Raw genomic sequence first — 18,282 nt, forward strand, 5'->3', positions numbered from 1 at the left:
CATAGATACATATGTATTTTTTACCGAGCTGGCATCCGGTGTAATGTACAGAGATAGGAAACACGACTTCCTTATCTTTTAATTTAGCTACATTCATATATAGCTAGTTCTTCGCTCATCTCCGTTTTCTACTGGCTTAAATTGTGCCTCGGACTTCTTTCCTGCTTTCCTTGGTGGGGGAATTGCTAATTGTATGGTTTTGTTCAGAGCAGTTTCAGGTTGAAACCATTCTCTCTGCTGGAAAACATCCTGACAGTGCAGGCATGGGAAAGTCAAACCTGAACCCTGGTTATCTGTGCAGTGCCTCATTGCACTGAACCTCCCTGGAGAGCTGCCTCCGGTCCCCGGGGCTCGGAGGGTGATGAGATACCCTGTGTGAATTCACCTGCATGTCCCAGGGCCCTGCTGGTTTTTCACTGTCATCCTCTCAAACGGGTTTTTCAGGTTAATGCTGCAGGGCCTTGGCTGTGGAAGGTGTGTTGTGACTTCAGGGTGGGTTTTGTTATGCTGTTTCAAGTGGGCGTGTTGGTTTTGCTGCGTTGGAGCTGCTTTTTGATACCCAAGGGCTTCTACATGTGCTGCCCTGTTGATGGCACTGGCATCGGTTGGGATGCCCCAGGGAGCACTGCCCTTATTGAGGGTTTTTGGCAGGATGAGGATTAACTTTTCCAGAGGCTCTCTGGAGTGGAAGGGGTTTGGAGAGGTCAGTAAATCCATCTCTGTGCCCTCGGGCAGGATCAATAACCCTTTGTCACTGATGATGGATGCGTCTCTATCCCGTTCTGCAAGACTCCCCTTGCCCCGCAGGCGGTTGCGTTGTTCCAGCCTGTGTGCTCTGATGCACATTTGGGCTTGGATTGCGCCTGACCCAGGGTGCAGCAACCTCACAACCCCCAAAACACATTTCCCTTCTTTCAGCCCAGCTTTACAACAGCCTGATAGCACAAATAGCTATTTACAATGCCTGGACCGGTGGCTTGAAGCCATTGATGGAAATCCTTTTCCTGTCAGTGTTTTGCTCTGAGGACTTATCCTTGACTACCTTGCTCCTGGTACAGGAATGCAGGTTGGCATCCTCCCGTGGCCCTGTTTTGCCTGCAGCTCCTTGGGCAGAGCTTGCAGGCACATGTGAATGTGTGGACTGCTGCTTTTTAAGCTGTCCATTGAAAAGCAGGGCATCCTGTGCTTTAGGTAGCCACGTCCATTCCTCTTGCTCCAGCCTGTCCCTGCAGGGATTGGGATGCTTGGTGCAGAGGTAATGGAGAACTGCAGTGATTGCTGAGGCCCCAGCACCCAGGCGAGGTTCTCCATGGACATACAGCGATAACTTCATCTCCCATTCCTACTTTCTCCTCGGGCAAAGCTGTTTCTCCTGCAGGATTCCAAGCCCCCTCTGAATAAGCATTTCATGGGCTGGGCTTCATATAGATAAGCAGTGCATTTGTGAACCCAGCACAGCAAACAGAATGGGCACCACATTGGGGTGAGCTGTGATGGAGCTGAAGCTGATAGAAGGCAGGAAAACCACATCCTACAAGCTAAAACTGAGCTGTTTGGGGGTTTTGTGTTCATGGGGAGGGGGAAGCAACCTAAAGCTCAATACACACTGTTTGCACCAGGAGCAGCAAAGGAGGAGTGGAGAGCTGCTTTGTGAGCCCAAAGGTGTGGGTAGAAGGGTTTTATTAGCTCCGTTTGAAATATTTTGTCTCCATTCCCATTTAGCTGTGGAATCTTAACTTTATTTTAGCTTTAAATTTAGATTTTCAAAACAGGCCTGTCAAATTAGCAAAAAGGAAATTTGATTAGAAAATGGCAGCGGGATTGAGGTCTTTGTTTTTCTCTGTGCATGATTTGGCTTGGAAATCACTTTTACCCAAAAATACCCCGCTGGGAAGTGGGTTTTAGCTCATCAGTGCTTCCCAACTGGAAAACAAAGGGGGGAAGGGCAGATTAGCATTGGTGGGGCTTTAGGAGCTGCCCTTGCAGTGCCTGGGTTAGCGGGGATGCTGAAACCAGGGGGGTGTAAGGCTGTTTTGGGATGGGGGTGCAGAGCCCTTTCCTGCCTGTTAACTCCTTGGTGCATCCGGCATCTGTTCCCAGGCCACGGTGGGTGGGAGCACATCCCGAAGGGCACGAGTTAAGAGGGGAGGGTGAGGAAATTAAACGGTGGAGTCAAGAGTCTAATAACAGCCATGGGGAGAGGGGAGGGCTGAGACCGGCCATGCCCAGGGCTGCCCCACAGAGCATTCCCAGGGGTCTGAATGCCCAGAGAAGCTGTGGCTGCCCCATCCCTGGCAGTGCTCAAGGCCAGGTTGGACACAGGGGCTTGGAGCAAGCTGCTCCAGTGGAAGGTGTCCCTGCCTGTGTCAAGGGGTTGGAACTGGATGAGCTTTAAGGTCCCTTCTAACACAAACCAGGCTGGATTCTATGAAGGATGTTTTAGGGGGAGCAGCTTTCCTTGCGCAGAGCCGTGTTTGAAGCCTGTGTAATGAGTTCATCAACCGAACATCCGACCTGCTGGCCCTCACAACCCGCACTGGTGTCACTCAGTGGGTGAGCAGAGGTGGGCGCTGCAGCAGGGGGGCACAGTGCCACGATCGCCGCTGCTGTGGGTGTGCAGAGGACTGGGAGCAGCTCCCAAGCTCCAGCCTTGCCCATTCCCGGCCACCTGCCATCGGCGCCTGAATTCACAGTTACTCACAGATGCTGCAATTACGCTGCGACACCGTGTCAGAGCCCTCACGGCAGCGCCGGCGTGTGCGCAGGGATGGGGAGGGTGTTATTAGCCTGTTATTATCCATTTACCCAGCTATCCCGGCTAATCAGCTTTCAGATGGGAAGAATTAATTGGTTTCGTTCGGAGCACCAGGCATGTTTAATTGAAATGGATTCTTTCCCATTTCCAAATGGGCACTTACCCCACCGCTGTTGGATGGGGAGGGAGGGCTGCAGCCTTCCCATCCTGGACCCTCACTGCTGCAGTAGCAGTGCCCAGCAATGCTCCCTCCATTTGGGAAGGAGCTCTCATTTCTCCGTGCACGTACATGCTCAGACATGCTCCAAACTCTGCTTACAGGGAGTGCAAGTCCCACCTTGTCTTGGTCCCTTGTAGTGTGTAGAGCTTGGCACATCATCTTGGTGGCACTCGGGTGGCATCACTGTGATGCTCTTTTCTGTGGGCAAGGGATGGACTTGGTCCCCAGGGCTGTTTGCAGGATGCTTGGAGGTGTTGAGAGCTGTGTGCTGGAATAGAACCACTCTGTACCCGTGGTGATGCTCACCCAGGGAAAATTTGGGTTTACTCCCAAGAAAACTCCTCATGGCTTTGCTTTTCCGCTGTTCCCAGCCCCAGGGTGGTTTGGAGGCACCATCCCAAAAGCTGAGTGATGGGACCTCCGTGTTCTTGGGCAGGAAGACAAAAAAAGCCCTGAAACACTTGATAAATTTTATCTCTGTGTGAAGTCCAAGTGAGGTTAATGGGAGTTAAGTGTATGGTTAAGTGCTGTACTTAACTGGGCTCATAATAACCGGTGGGAATAGCGATGGTGGTTTGGAAGAGGAGGTTTGTGGACTTGCTGAGCTCCTCCATCTTTGCTTTAGATCAGAGTCTTTGATTTCCCCTCTCTGTGACGCACAGAGGCACCAGTGCATCCCCCAGATTGCATAGGTGCAAGCTGAGAGAACTGCTATTATTCACCTTTTTATCTCTGGTGGGCAATGTCCCATGTACCAGTGGAGTCTCTTCTATGGCATACAGGTGGCTGCAGTAACTGCTGTACTGTGAGTTATGATGCCAGAATTGCAAGGTACCTTCAGATGCCAAATGCTCCAGGCACGTGCATGGAGCTTTTATCCCTGCTACTGTGCCTGGATGCCCTCCCTCTACCCCTTGGTAAGCAGTGGTTTGTGCTGCTGCCTTCCAGAAAGATACTCATTGTGCTGAAGTATTTGCACTTTAAATATGGTAAGGCACTTGTTTTTACACAATGGGCCAGATCGTTCCCAAAGCAGCTGCCAGCTCTGGGCCCAGGAATAAACCTTTTAAATAAACCCACCCCAATAAAATGAGCTCTTTCCCTCCACTCTTGTGAGCACAACAGCTCCGCAAGTTGTATGGAGATGTCCATAGAATCCCAGCCTGGTTTGTGTTGGAAGGGACCTTAAAGCTCATCCAGCTCCATCCCTTGCAACAGGCAGGGACACCTTCCACTGGAGCAGCTTGCTCCAAGCCCCTGTGTCCAACCTGGCCTTGAACACTGCCAGGGATGGGGCAGCCACAGCTTCTCTGGGCACCCTGTGCCAGCGCCTCAGCACCCTCACAGGGAAGAGCTTCTGCCTAAGAGCTCATCTCAGTCTCCCCTCGGGCAGGTTCAAGCCATTCCCCTTGGCCTGTCCCTACAGGCCCTTGTCCCAAGCCCCTCTCCAGGTTTCCTGCAGCCCCTTTAGGCACTGGAGCTGCTCTCAGGTCTCCCCTTCAGGAGCCTTCTCTTCTCCAGGCTGCCCCAGCCCAGCTCTCACAGCCTGGCTTCAGAGCAGAGCTGCTCCTCAATAAACTCTAAACCCCTTTTCCGGTCTCTTGCCTGTCTGTGCTGCACCCTGCATGGAGCAGCAGCACACACCAATGCAGAGGAGACCTGGTCCATCAACGGGGCTTGGGCTACTCCAAGGGGCTCCTGTTCCTTAATGCTGCAGTGACTTTGTCTCTGTGCTTTGCCACCTTTCCTGGACAACCATCCGAGCTGTGGCAGGCCCCAGAAGCTGGCAGGTTAATTGAGCAGAAAGGATGCTGTACCGTGTCACTCACCGGCACTTGGAAGCTGGAGGCACAATGTGAATTGTGTTCGTGTTCCTTCATCCGGAGATGTGCAGCTCTTATTAGATTAATTTTTTCTTAATATATGCAGAATATATAGTGGGAACAGCATTAATTCCTGCTAATGGCTGCGAGATCCACCGAGAATTAACTGCATTCTTTGTAAATTAGCGAGGAAGCAGATAAACACAATTATTAAAGAAGCGAGAAAGGTACTTTTGCGACAGCGCTACATGTTGCTCATTTATCTGACGAGTGTTCTTTACTTCTAATTGTATTTCATCACTCGCTTGCAAATGCTCTGCTGACAGATATTGGAGTCATCCCAGGTATTTGAGACCTCTCTTTGGCATTTGTTAAACCTTTGTTTGGAAAGGGTGGGGAGCAATGGGGGAGCTCAGGTATTCCCCAGTGGCTGTGATTTCGGGGAGGGCATGGGAATAGCTGCTTGAGTCAGCAACTCGCACCTTTTGATGTCTGATGTCCCCAGCATAAAAAGGGCATGGAGCTGTTGGAACAACTCCAGAGGAGGCCACATGAGTGGCCATGAGTAGCCAGAAAATCAGGCATGATCAAGCTGCTGTTACTGGTGATTTAAGTGAAACCAAGCCAAAACTGAGCTTTGGAGTATGTCATTGCTCTTCTCTTTCATTTGAGAAGATACCGGGGCCACACGTACCCTCTTTGTTGTACCCTTTGATATTTGATGGGTTCCTGTTTGCCTTTCCCCTAGCAGTGCACCCCTGGCTGGGATGTGGCCACAGGGCAGCTCTGTTGGCATCGGGATGCTCCTCACCCCAGATGGTTGGGATTTGGGCTTTGGTGTGAATACAGAGCAGAGAGGAATGGTGCATAAGTGGTGGCTTGCTGGTTTTGAGGGTCTTCCCTTTATGCCTGTGTTTAACTGCAAACTGCTTTGTGTGTTGGCACAACCCTGGGCTCTCAGCCTGCAATGCACGGTGATCCATACCTATGAGACATTGTCTGTGCTGGGAGAGACTTACTGTGGATGTGGTGACCTCATTCATTTGAAAGCAAGGCTGGTTGTTCTTAACTCAAGTGAATTTTGGCTCCCCTTTGGGATACGGCTGAGATGCAGCGCAGGTACTGGGTTTAAACGAGCTGAGCATTGAACACATGGAAGGGTCTGTAGGAGGCTGGGCAGGCAGAGGAGGGATGGGGCTTGGTAAATGAAACTCCTTGGGAGAAAATAAAGCTGCTGCTGTCTGTGCTTTGTGCTGAGCCAGGCTGCCCGTGTTAGGGAAACGTGAGGGTGAATGCACAAGACCTGTGTTGTAAACCCCTCCATCACCCAGGGCAAGCTCTGGGTCAGTGGGTCAGCCGATGTAGATGAAGTGTTCAGCGTATATTAAAACCACAGTGTATGCAACCTGTGCTCAGGCTTTATAAAGAGCTGGCAATCAGGTGCTTAATAACATCACCTCCAGCCCTTCTCTTTCATTTCCCTGCAAATAAATGCCTTTTCCTTTTCATGTCATAAAATGCCTTAGGAGTCATTGGAATTGTTATCCTAGCGAGATGTGCAGCTCGGGATATACAGGCGTGTTCACTGTGATTGAGGGTTGTGTGTTTTGGTGCTTGCATAGAGCCAGCGCCTGGGAGACCATTCAAATAAACATTTACTGGAACATCGCATTGCGTGTCTGAATGGCACAGAAAGGCTGATTGGCAGGTCCACTCCTCCTTTTTGTTTCCATTCTTGGATGAAACAGCACAAGAAAACTCAGCGTGGCTTAAGGAATATAAAATTATATGGAAATGGGACTTGTTTATTTTTCCTTAACGTGGGACAGTCAGAGATTTTAAAGTTATGGTTCCCACAGCAACTGTAACTCTCATCTCTTGAGCGTGTGTTATACTTTACAGGACTGTATATGCCATTAAATTTATGCCCTGTATGTGTATGTGCAGCAAGGCAAGCAGAGCGGCCGTGTGTGATGGATCTGCATGAGCCTGATGGAGCCATCCTGTGAGAATCCTTCCTTTTAAACCCTCTGAACTCCCTTATAGCTTGCACTGGTATAAGCCCATTCAGAGAGGGTGGCTCATGGGTGCTGTCAGCTCTGGGCAGCGTTAGGGGATATGGGTATGGTAACAGAAGGTGATGCTCCATCATCACTGGAGCTCAATGCTGTTTTAAGAGCCATGGAAAGAGGGGAAGAAAAGACACAACACAGTTCTCTTAGGGCTGCAATTCAAGCAGCCATCCCTGCTCAGCAGAGCTCTGAAGGATGTGCTATAGTCTCATGGACTGTGATGGGAATTAAACACACAGTCAGAGTTAAGCGTGTGGTTAAGCACCTTGGTGAAGCAGTGCTCAAATGGGGATTTGGAGCGTACAGGGAGAAAATGCTGTATATCTTTGGTAGATTTGCCCTGTATCGTTGCTATTTCTTATGGGGAGGTGGGGTGGATGGTTTGGAGATCGGGACTGGATCCATGTCTCTGTGTGTGTATATATATCTATATCTCTTTAATCCTGGTGTTCAGCTCTTCCTTGCTAGCCTTCATGCTGGTTTGCTGCCTGTCCTTGGCCTCAACCTCATGCTCTGCCTCAGTTTCCCTGCCTGATGGCAGGGGGTTGGACCTGGATGAGCTTTAAGGTCCCTTCAACCCAACTATTCTATGGTGATTCTTAAGTGATCCTTCCTGCAAGTCAAGCTCCCCATTTCTCATGCCATCCATGCAGGAAGACAGTAAGCATACATCCCTGGTTTACATTGTCACATCCCTTATGCAGCAGAGCCTGTGTGAGGACTGAGTGGGCTTGGTCAGATCTGTGCCCACAGGAGCATCTCAAGACGGTACCCAGCACCTTCCCCAACTCCAGGTGCTACTGCTCCCCTTCTATCCATGAGCCCTGCATTCCCCTTGTAGTAGATATGACTGCTTCGTGCAAAGCCTGCTCCCAAAGCCCTGGCTGGTGTTGTCCCGACTGTAGGGAAGAGCACACTAGAGCATCCCCTCCCCAGCCTCACTGTTCCTTTAAAGCCAGAGGGATTGTGTGCTGGCTGTGGGTATGTCCTGCACCCCAGGAGGGTGAGGAAGCAGCAGGGTGTAGAGGAGGTCATGATAAATGGCACTGTGCAGGAGAGGGAAGGCTATGGGAGACGTCTGCAGAGAACAGCCTTATTTTTCATTGTTAATGATGGGAAAGAAGGTGCAAACAACATCTTAATTCCGATTTGCAGGAGAAACATTTCAATTGAGAGGTGCAGCAAAGAGGAGAAAAGCGATAAGGCAAAGGAGCTCTAGGGAGAAGCTGGAGGTTTGCTTTAGAAGGGAAAGAAGCTGATGCCATGCAACACAACATGTTAAATGGGGTATTTTTCTTCCAAAATGGGATCTGGTCTGGCAAAAGGATCTGCTTGTGGATCTGGGAGGAAGAGGATGGGCAGACCGGGCTGCCCACCAGTTGACTTTGGCTCCAATATGGGTATCTTCTTAAAGGTTGGACAAGATGATCCTTGAGGTCCCTTGCTGGGATTCCATGGTTCTCTGAGTTTGGCTGCAGCAAAGGGTTTGGATGAGAGGGTCGACTGCAATTCACAGATGCTGCTGTAACAGCCAATGTGGGTGATCCCCGCTCTGCTTCTGGTTGTGGTTTGCCTTGGGATGTGGCTTTGGAGGACCTTTGCCTGGTGAAATGGCGTGTATCGGGTCTCTGTGCTGCCGTTGTCCATCACTTTGAGTTAAATAAATTAGAAACGTGTTAGTTCCAATTACAGCATGGCTAAAACCTAATGCAAATGTTTGCTACGCCTGCGCAGGGAGTGCTGCTTTATTATAGCCCTTGGCAATGGCAGAGGAGAGCCAGGAGAGGTTTGTGTCCTGACCTATGGAGCTCTGAGGTTTGGTGGTCTGTGCTGGTGGCATCTCCCCCTTTGCTGTGCTGTTAGGTGGTGTCTTACCTGCCTGTTGTGTCCACGTAGTGCTTTCTGCATCTGGGTTGACCTTGGAATGGAAGAACAGAAGGCACTGTGGGGTCACTGCTCTGCCCTCAGGTCTGTACAGGGCACAGGAACACCCTGAAGCATTTATTTCCCATTTGAAATAAAGCATAACTTTACTGAAAGCATCCAGGCTTGATTAAAAAATAAGTAATAAGAAAGAAATTTGACAGTGATGGATAATGCACTCCCACCCTTGGTAAATTGTCCTGGTGTTTAATTAACTTCAGGGCCAAAAGGAAAAGAAAGGGATAAGTACAGTGTGAAATGCTCCGAGGGCTGTGTGGTTATTGCTGATACATGTCTGCTAACCATGGTTCACCCATGGGGATGACATAGGGTGATGTGATGCTCCAGCACCAGGGTCCTGCTTGCCCCAGCTCTCTGTGGGGTGCAATGGGGGGGTCCTTGTGCTGGTCAGAGCCTGGCTCTCCCAAGGAACTGCCCTTAGAGCAATGGCCCTGGTTTGTGAGCCCTGTTGCATTCAGATGTAGGTAGGATGGGGCTGGTGGTCAGCACAGTGTGGAATGATAATTGGATTTGGATGTTGTGTGGCAGCCATAGTGGATTCAAAGTAGGAAAAGAGACAGGGATATTTCTTCCTGCAGGGCAAAACCTTGTATTGGTGTTCAGAGGAGGCAGCAGAAGGGGTTCAGATCAGCACTGGGTGCAATGCTGCTCTATTTGGCAGCAGTGCTGCTTTGACTTGCAGAAGGGATGCTTTGGTACAACAGGTCTACCTAGCCCAAACAGTGTTCTCCAGCTTGGGACCTTCTTCTGTGACTTTCTTGGCATGGTGGTGGGCTGACCTTTAGGACTTGCTTTCCTAATGGCTGGGCTGTGTTGCTGCAGATGTGCTGTGTTTGCAAAGCTGCAGGGCTGGAGGAGCCCTATGGGGGCCACATCACATCCACCCCACTGTGGGGAGCAGAGCTGACCAGGCAACATTAGGAATGTCCAGAGCCTGTTACAAGGAATTTTGTCTGCACCCCAGAGGAGCAGCAGGACTGCCTTGTCTTTCACTGCTTTGGTAGGGAAGGGTGATGGCCTGTGTTCATGCATCCTCTTGGTGCTCCGAAATTACCCTGCACCTCAGACAGTTGCCCAAACAGTGATCACCCTCCAGGTCGGCAGCTTGGCAGCCTTCATAATTCATGCCAGTGCCCAATTTCTTTGACTTTGAGGTGGTTTCTTCCATCATTTTCTTCCTGTGCTTCAAATAAGTCCCAGCCTCGTCGCTTTCCAGCTTCAGGTGGGGTTTGCTCCAGTGCCCCAAGCCCTACAGCTCTGCACACACACAGCTTGTCCCCACCAGTCCTTTTCTCTCCTACCCTCCTCTTCTTCCCATCCTCCTCTTCTTCCCATCCTCCTCTTCTTCCCATCCCTCCTCCTTTCCTATGGGCCTCAGCAACCCGGCTGCTCCCTCTCGGCCACGCAAGGCACGCAGGAGCGCGGTGGGAAGGACATTATGTGGGAGAATATGCATGTTCACAACTCGGAGGATTAAAGGCCCGTGTTCTTATCACTGCAGAACAGAGTATTATAAATCCAGCCTTAGAATACCAAATCCCTGCGCGGCTCGGCCATTGTTTGGGAATATTAAAAAGCTCGGAGACAGAAATAATCAGTTTCCGAATGACACATTGTCAAATAAAACATTTCTCATATTATCCATTCCTTCCCCTTTCTCTCTCCCGCTCCCTCAGCTGGATAATTTAACATGAAAAGTAGATTAAAGTGAAGCTGGCTTCAATGCCTCCTACCTTTGACTCCTTTTTTCCCCTCCTTTTCCCCAGGAAGCATTCCCGGGATGTGCGGTGGGTTGAACGTACAGCTGACAGCGTGGGGTCAGGGACAAAAGGAGTATGTTGAAAGCAAGCTGCCTGCAATGAGCCCATGGGTAGCGGTACAGGCACCCCCAGCCTTTCCCAGGCACAGCGGGGACCATTGTATCGATGGCTGGTAGAGCAAAGATCCCGGGGTCATCCCCAAAGGATGCGGGAGATGTGGCTGCATCAGCTTCCTTGAGCCGACCCCGTCATTCCCAAGCCACCAGGGGAAGGGCACACTAATAACCTCTGTGCCTTTATGCCTTCTCCTGGTCCTTCCCAAGCAGACACATCTTTAATTGAACGTGCTGACAGGTTTATCTGCTCCACGCTGTTCCCTGAGGGCAGACACAAGGTGAGCCCAGCCAGGCAGCTCCTGCACTGCTGCGGATGCCTGGATCCTTTCTCTTGGTCAATCTGGAAAAGCTGCTTCTTGCGCAAGGCTTTCGCGGTCATCCCTGACCTTTTCAAAGCATCTGGGTTGTCTCTGGTTGTGCTTTTCCAGGGAGGGCAAGCTCTGCTGTGTCTGTAGTTGTGGAGTGTTCTGCCCTGCACTGCAGCCACTTCGCAGTTGCAGAGCATCCAGGTATGAGCTGCATCCAGCCAAGCATGGGGACTTGGTGGTGAGGCTTTGGAGAAGGTTTTTCCCTGTAGTCATGTCCGTGACTGTTGTTCTTAAACCTTTCTGTAATGTGAAGCCCCTGCTTTGCTGGAAGGACATCAGCACACAAGCTGGATGTGATCTGGCAATGTGGTTGGTCACATTGAAGTCTGTGGCCCTGCTGCGTCCTTGTCGTTGGGCCTTCCTTCTGGAGTGTCTGCTGTGCCATGGTTTCTCTCCTGCAAACTGGACTTCCAAGGAAATGGACACAGTTTGGTACAGGTGGCTCATGCCAGGGAGCTCCTGTGATGCTCTGGGTTCTCCATGCTTCAGGCACTGCACAGACCCAAGGAAATGCATGTCTGCTCTGCCAGGTTGAGGTGTCCAGGCTGGTTCTTGCTTCTGAGCCTGGAATGCCATGAAGGGTCCTTATCCCATGGTCCTTTACATGCTGTGTTACTGCAGGGTATGAAACTGTTCTGCTCACCGAGCCCTACCCTTCTCCAGTGCAGGGGTCCCTAAGCATCTCCTGGATGCTAAAATGCCTTTCCTGATGGTAACGTGCACTGGGGAAGTCATCTGAGCAATGTCCTCCTGAATCCCCAAGCCCTGCTCCCGTTAGTTACAATTAGGGGGTAGAAGAGGGGATCTTGATGGGGGAGAGGCTGGGCTACTCTACATAGCAGATCATGGTGTGGGGTGGCCCAGGGAAGCATCTTTCCTTTGCTTTTGCTCCCAAGGTCTCTCCCCCAGCTTAACTCACCCTGCGAGCTGCAGTTTTTGATGCCATCTCTTTACAGCTGATCCTGCTTGAGCTGCTTGTACAGCTCCATGCTTTGCATCCAATGCAGAGGAAACATCTGCACCTTTCCACTTTGCTTTTGCACACTGTCAAGTTCTGGGCTGTAGCATCCCCTGTGCCACAGAAACCCCTGCCCCGGTGTTCCAGGTTGGGCTGCAAAGCCCTGAGGGCTCCCGCTGCTCCAGATTTATGTGTCCTGCTTTCCTTCTCTGCCACAGGATAAAATTACTCTGACCCTGTGGAGATGAAGAGGCTGATACACGCACAGCTCCTGCCTGTATGGGCCGAGGTGGCCGAATTTAGGTACTTCCTAACCCGGCTCCCTTGGGAGGAGAGGCCACTTCCATGGATATATTATAGATATTTAGGAAGTTGGGGTTTTTGGTAGTTTTATCATAATGTAATTGTGGGCTGTGTTGAATACAATTTAGAGGTGGAGGAAGAGGAGAGCTTTGCAGAGACAGTTCTGCTCTGGAGTATGTTGTGCTGTGCCCCCAGGTCTGCAGGTGAAGTCTTGGTGAATCCCAAGGCTCATCACAGCCAGAAGTGCTGGAGCTGGGGTCACCATCATCCGTGTGATGTTGTGTCTCTTCGAAGGTTTCCAGCTCAGGGGTCAGCGGCTGGGTTGTCTTAATGAGGTTTTTTCCTCCTAAGTGGTGGGATGCGATCGCCTCCTTGTCCGTCTCCCTGTGCAAGGTGGCGAGGGGGGCTTGACCACCTCGGACCCCTGTGTGGGTGAGCTGGGGGGACCCAAGGGGTGTGTGGTAAGAACAAAGACCCTGGGAGAGGGGGCAGAGCTGAGCCAGGATGTGACTGTGCTGTTCCCGACTAAAAGCCACTTCTGGTACCCTGCTCACGTGCCTGGGGTGTCCCACCCAGGGGTGGCTGCTCCATGAACCTACCCATGAGTGGTTTGTGGAGCTCTGGGGATAGAAAAGGAGAGGGTCCATGGATGCTGGCTGCAGCATCTTCCGAACCATCCTTTTGCCTTCGGCAACTCCTGACCCATCCCTGTGCCTTCTGCATCTCATCAGCCATTCTTCTGCATGTCCTGACCCATCCCTGCACTTTCTGCGTCTCCTGACTCATCCCTGCACTTTCTTCATCTCATCACCCATTCTTGTGCATCTCCTGGCCTGTCTCTTTACCTTTTGCATCTCCTGACCCATCCCTGCATCTTCTGCATCTCCTCACCCATCCTTCTGCATCTCCTGACCTTGTCCCTGCACCTTCTGCATCTCCTGATCCATCCCTTTGCCCTTTTCATCTCCTGACCCTTGTCTCCCTTTGCTCTCCTCTGCAGGGTGGGCTGATCGCGCTGCTGCTGCTCCTCCTGGTCTTCATGGTGGCTCTGTACGCCCAGCGGCGCTGGCACAAGCGCCGCCGCATCCCGCAGAAGAGCGCCAGCACGGAGGCCACGCACGAGATCCACTACATCCCCTCGGTGCTGCTGGGCCCCCAGGCCCGTGAGAGCTTCCGCAACTCGCGCCTCCAGGCCCACAACTCCGTCATCGGGGTGCCCATCCGCGAGACCCCCATCCTGGATGACTACGAGGATGAGGAAGAGGAGGAGACGCCGCGGCGGGCAGAGCCCAGCACCAGGGAGGATGAGTTTGGCAGCCAAGTGACACGGACGCTGGAGAGCCTGGGCCGGGGTGGGGATGAGAAGCCTGACTATGAGAAGAAAGGTTTGTGGCTTTTCTGTCTCCTCTGTCCCTTTCCACATCCCCTGCCAGGGTGTCTGTCCTATATGAGGTCACCCAGAGAGGGCGGCTCATCCCCATATAGCCCCATGGATGGCGCTTGGCTCTGCAGGCTTTGGTCCTCAGCTGTCGTCTAGAAGGTGGTTTGTAGACCTTATTGTGGAGCTGCTCTTCCGGAGATGGGAATCACTTCTGGATGGTGATGGGGAAACTGAGGCATGGTTGCTATAAGACCTCAGTTGTCATTGCCAGCCCTAAGGACCAGGTCCCCTGGCCTAGCATCAGCTTTTTACTGTGCTTTGCTGGTGACTCAGGTACCATTAGGGTATGTGAGCAGCGTGCTTGGAAGCTCCACAGAGATGTGCATTCACGCGAACTGACCTGTTTCCTTTGTCATCATCTCCTTCCAAAATCAATCCCCTGTTTCCAACATGAGCCTGCATGGCATAATGATTTGGGAAGCTGATGGCTCAGCTTTCAGGCTTGGTGATGTGTCTGGTCCTAGCAATGGCAGAGACTGCTGTGAACCCCCCGTTGGGTTTGGGGATGCTGGATGTGGGAGCAGAGCTGGCATGTCCCTAGGGAGAGGAGGACAAAAGAGTCCGAGGAGGAGTCACCGCTGCAGCAGCACTGGAACTTCTGTCTCCTTAACAGGATGGGAATGCTGGGATTCATGCTGTGGGTACGTGCTAGGACAGGGGCATCCATCAAGCCGGTCTTTACTCTCTAGGTGGTAGGAATGTTCATTGCTTTGCTTGGAGCAGGGCATCCGTTCTATGGAGTGAACGTGCCTGCGCCGGGGCCGCTCCAGCCTGCTGAGCCATGGGGCTCCTCAGAGAGCTGCTCCATGAAGCCGTATTTTCCGCTCCTGGCAAAACATCCCCGTGCTTTATTCTCTGAGCAATCAGACAAACGATCCTGTACTCGCCCACAAACAAAGTCATCAGGGCTGGAGATTTAAGGCGAGAGCACAGGAGCTCTGAGTGGAGCTGGAAATGGCAGATCAGGCACTTCTGACTGAGGGAGGGAGTGCAGAGCTTTAATCTGCGTGGATCTAATGGATGGACACAGAATGTGAATGCTTCCCACCCGTGGTGTTTGGCGTGGGAGGGAGGATGTTCTATAGCATCTGTAGGTCAGATTAGAAAGAAGCCTATACAATTCCCTGTGTGGGTTCCTGTAAGGTACAATGTGAGATAACACCGCTGTTGTAAGGGACAAATCCCTGATAGTAGACACATAGATCAGGGCTGGGGTGCCCATTCCTGAGTAGTTGGGGTGCTGTTGATGCTTTGTGCCTTCCCCAAAGGTGCTGAGCCGGGATTTCAAGGAACTCTGGTCCTTTGGAGTTCCTCTCCCCAAAGCTCTGCCCAGCTCAGAAAGCAAGAAGTGGTGGGGTCCTTCTGGGTAAAGCAGTCCAGCATCGACTGTACCAAAGGCTGGACATGAAAGGAGAGGCAGACATGGTCCCCTGCAGTTGCAATGTACACGATGGCACCCATTTCTGGCTGTATCAGGCATCTATCAGCCTTCTCCTGGGATGATGGGAGAGACCAAGCCATGGGTGACAGATACTGGTGGTGTCTCTGCATGCGCTATTGGAGGGCCATCAGGAGCTCTAGGAGAAGGCCAGCGTGAAAGCCTGTATGAAGGCTATGCAAAAGACTGCTCTGTATTTACTTGTTCTCTTAACTGCAAATATACAAAACTCATGTTGCCAAGTCGTCTTGTTCCGCACTTGGAGAACTGTTGCCATGAGGGCCAGGCAGGGTCTGGGTGTTGATGTGTGGGTTGGAGGGACCATGGACTGCACGGGTACAACTGTGTGACTTGGGAGAGATGTTTCTCCTGCATGGGGAAGAGCAGCGCTTTCCCCAGGGTGTTTTGGCTAATGCACACTTGATTGCCTGCATCTTTAAAGCCTGTCTCTCAGAAGCTGCAACACCCACCTCTGCTTATAGCAATGTCATTAGAAGCCATTTAATGCTGTTCACCTGCGATGCACAGCAAAATGCATTTGGATAAACAAAAGCAAAGTACATTAGTGCTAATTGCTGAGTGACTGCAGCAGGAGCAAGGAAGGGATGCACCGGCTCTTGGGTGATGCTGGACCATCCCTCTCTTCATCCCAGGAATGTCTGGGATGCCCGTAAAGACTGAGAGGTCCCTGCTGGAGCACCCACAGTGGCACTGCTGGGGGATACGGATGGGGACAGGGACCCTTCTTGGCTCCATGGAGGAGACAGCAGCTCTGAGCAGCACAGCCAGGTAGAGCCCACATGTGTTGTGTCTGGAAAGCAGGTCCCTGCACTTGCAATGGTCTTAAGTGGTGGCTGAGGTTGTTTCTTCCACCCTTGAAGTGCTTTTTACTCTTTCCTCTTTTAAATAAGGTAATGATGATGGTTATTGTTGCTCAGACCAACACAGGGGTCAACCTGCCATCCTCGAGTGCTGATCTGAGCATCCCCGTTGGCATCCCCCTTTGTGTAAGGCTGTCTGTTGGCCTTCAGAGATGTTTCCCCAACCCTCTGCTCAGTGAGAATGAACAAATGAAAGCCTTCATATATTGAAACTGAGCTACCTTTTTTATTCTTTCATATTCTCTTCTTTGTTTTGCTTTTCTATAAATTATTTAAAGTTGTGTGAGTGGGGAAGACAGCAGTAACTGCATTTCAGTCCTCTTCAAAACATAATAGTAAACAAGATCTAGGGCAGAATATTAAACCATCTGAGGGCTTCAGGAATTGGCAATAAAGAACTTCTTATACCGACTGAAAATCCCTCCCTAAGCCGGGGCTGCAGGCTGCCTGCAGGGCCAGGGCTACCCCAGGCTCAGAGATGTGTTCACAAATGCTTCCGTGATGCTGTTGAGCTTTGCATCTCGCATCAAGGCAGGTTTGTGCCTTGCCTGGACTGATCCTTCCAAGGCATGCCAGTTCACCATCTGCTTGCTCCTAGATGGGCATTTTTCCCTTTTGGATGAGGCTTTGCTCAAGGAGTTACGTTATGGAATGTGCTAATAATGTTATTCCTTTTCTGAGCTGTTTGGAGCCTGGATTGCCGAGGATGAAGCAGCTGTAGTTCAGATGTAGGATTATATAAAATATAAATATACATGCTGGGGGTTTTGTGCTCCGACCAGGTTTGCACATCCATGGAAAACACAGGGATATGGAAAACACAGTGGATGTGCTGCACACACAGGCGCTGTGGCTGCCCCGGAGCAGCAGACACAGCCAGGATTCCCATAGGGATGCGGCAGGTGGGGTGTGAGCAGACACCGTGTAGCTGGAGATCCCCAGGGGCTGGAAATCAGCTCTGCTCAGGCACGGTTTTACAGGTGGATGGAGGATGGATGCTGGAGCGTGGCCCTAGCTGAAGGACAGGGTCGGCCTTCCCCAAGTGCATGGCTGGAGCTGCCAGGTTTCAGTGTGGTCACCGAGGCTGGGTGATGATGTGCCCGCATCCCTCGGAGTCCATCAGCACCCAAGGGAAAAGCTCTTCTCGCTGCTCTTGCAGCGTTGTGATAAGGCATCAGCTGGGACTTGTCAGCGAGCTCCAAACGGTATCATCACTGGGGCTGTCACTAGAGGCTCTTTCAAGTGTCACTTCCCAGTATTAATTACCAAGGATGGCAAATCCGATGAAGATGGAGCGTTTTGGCTCGTCCTCCTCCTGCCTGCACCGCTGCTCTCTCCTAGTGTGCGGGCAGTGATTGATTCCCAGGTGCCAGGTTGTGCTGGCGGCGGGCGCTTCCCATCACTTGGGATTTGTGCCCCCCACACTGTGCTGCTGTTGGGCTCCATTCAATAAGGAAAATCAGTGGATCAGGGTGCCCGGAAAAGCTGTGGCTGCCCCATCCCTGGCAGTGTTCAAGGCCAGGTTGGACACAGGGGCTTGGAGCAAGCTGCTCTAGTGGAAGGTGTCCCTGCCCATGGCAGGGGTTGGAGCTGGATGAGCTTTAAGGCCCCTTCCAACCCAAACCAGGCTGGGAATCAATGAAGAATGTGGGGTGTTTCTTCCCCACACAGAGCTTCTGGATGAATCGGGTCAGACAGGGAATTGCACTGGATGACTGTTAAATACATCCTTGCAAAATGGGAGAGAAGCCCTTGCCCTGAATGTTGAGCAGCACAAATGTTTTGCAGATCACGAGCAAGCAAAGCATGGATCAGCGAGCCAAACTTCCCTCCCGCGTCTCAGGTGCCTCAAGCAGCTCCCGCGTGGTGCCGGTGCATCTGAAGTGAAGCCCAGCACAAACAAAACACAGAAGCAATGTGCTGAATAATGACATCTAGCAACAAGCACGTCTGAGTGATAAAGTTAATGAAATTACAGGTTCTGACCCGATACCGGGCTCTGCTGTGGGTAGATAAACAGCAGGGCAAAGATGAGATGTTTATTTCTCCCTCGCTGCGGTTGTAATCTGGATGCGCCGTGCAGGGCCATTAACATCATTACTGGGATGCAAAATCATTTTTGACTTGGGGGACAAAAATACAGAAGGAAAAATCCCCCAGCTCCCTGGAGAATGGAAAGCTGACGGAATTAGAATTGCAGCAG

The 18,282-nt window shown here is 51.5% G+C and overlaps 1 protein-coding gene across 1 annotated transcript in view; it reads left to right on the forward strand.

The window, feature by feature from the left end:
- The window catches only part of ASTN2 (astrotactin 2), a gene marked incomplete at its 5' end in the record, with an annotated part of 331,301 nt that overhangs the window by 69,598 nt on the left and 243,421 nt on the right, over nt 1-18,282 (forward strand). Inside the window, one exon of the mRNA XM_080630379.1 lies at nt 13,320-13,704. Within this exon, the coding sequence (XP_080486505.1) occupies nt 13,320-13,704 (385 nt within the window). The remainder of the gene's footprint in view (nt 1-13,319; nt 13,705-18,282) is intronic.

This window comes from Psittacula echo (assembly GCF_963264785.1).
Source record: "Psittacula echo genome assembly, chromosome: 16".
In the NCBI taxonomy this organism is placed as follows: domain Eukaryota; kingdom Metazoa; phylum Chordata; class Aves; order Psittaciformes; family Psittacidae; genus Psittacula; species Psittacula echo.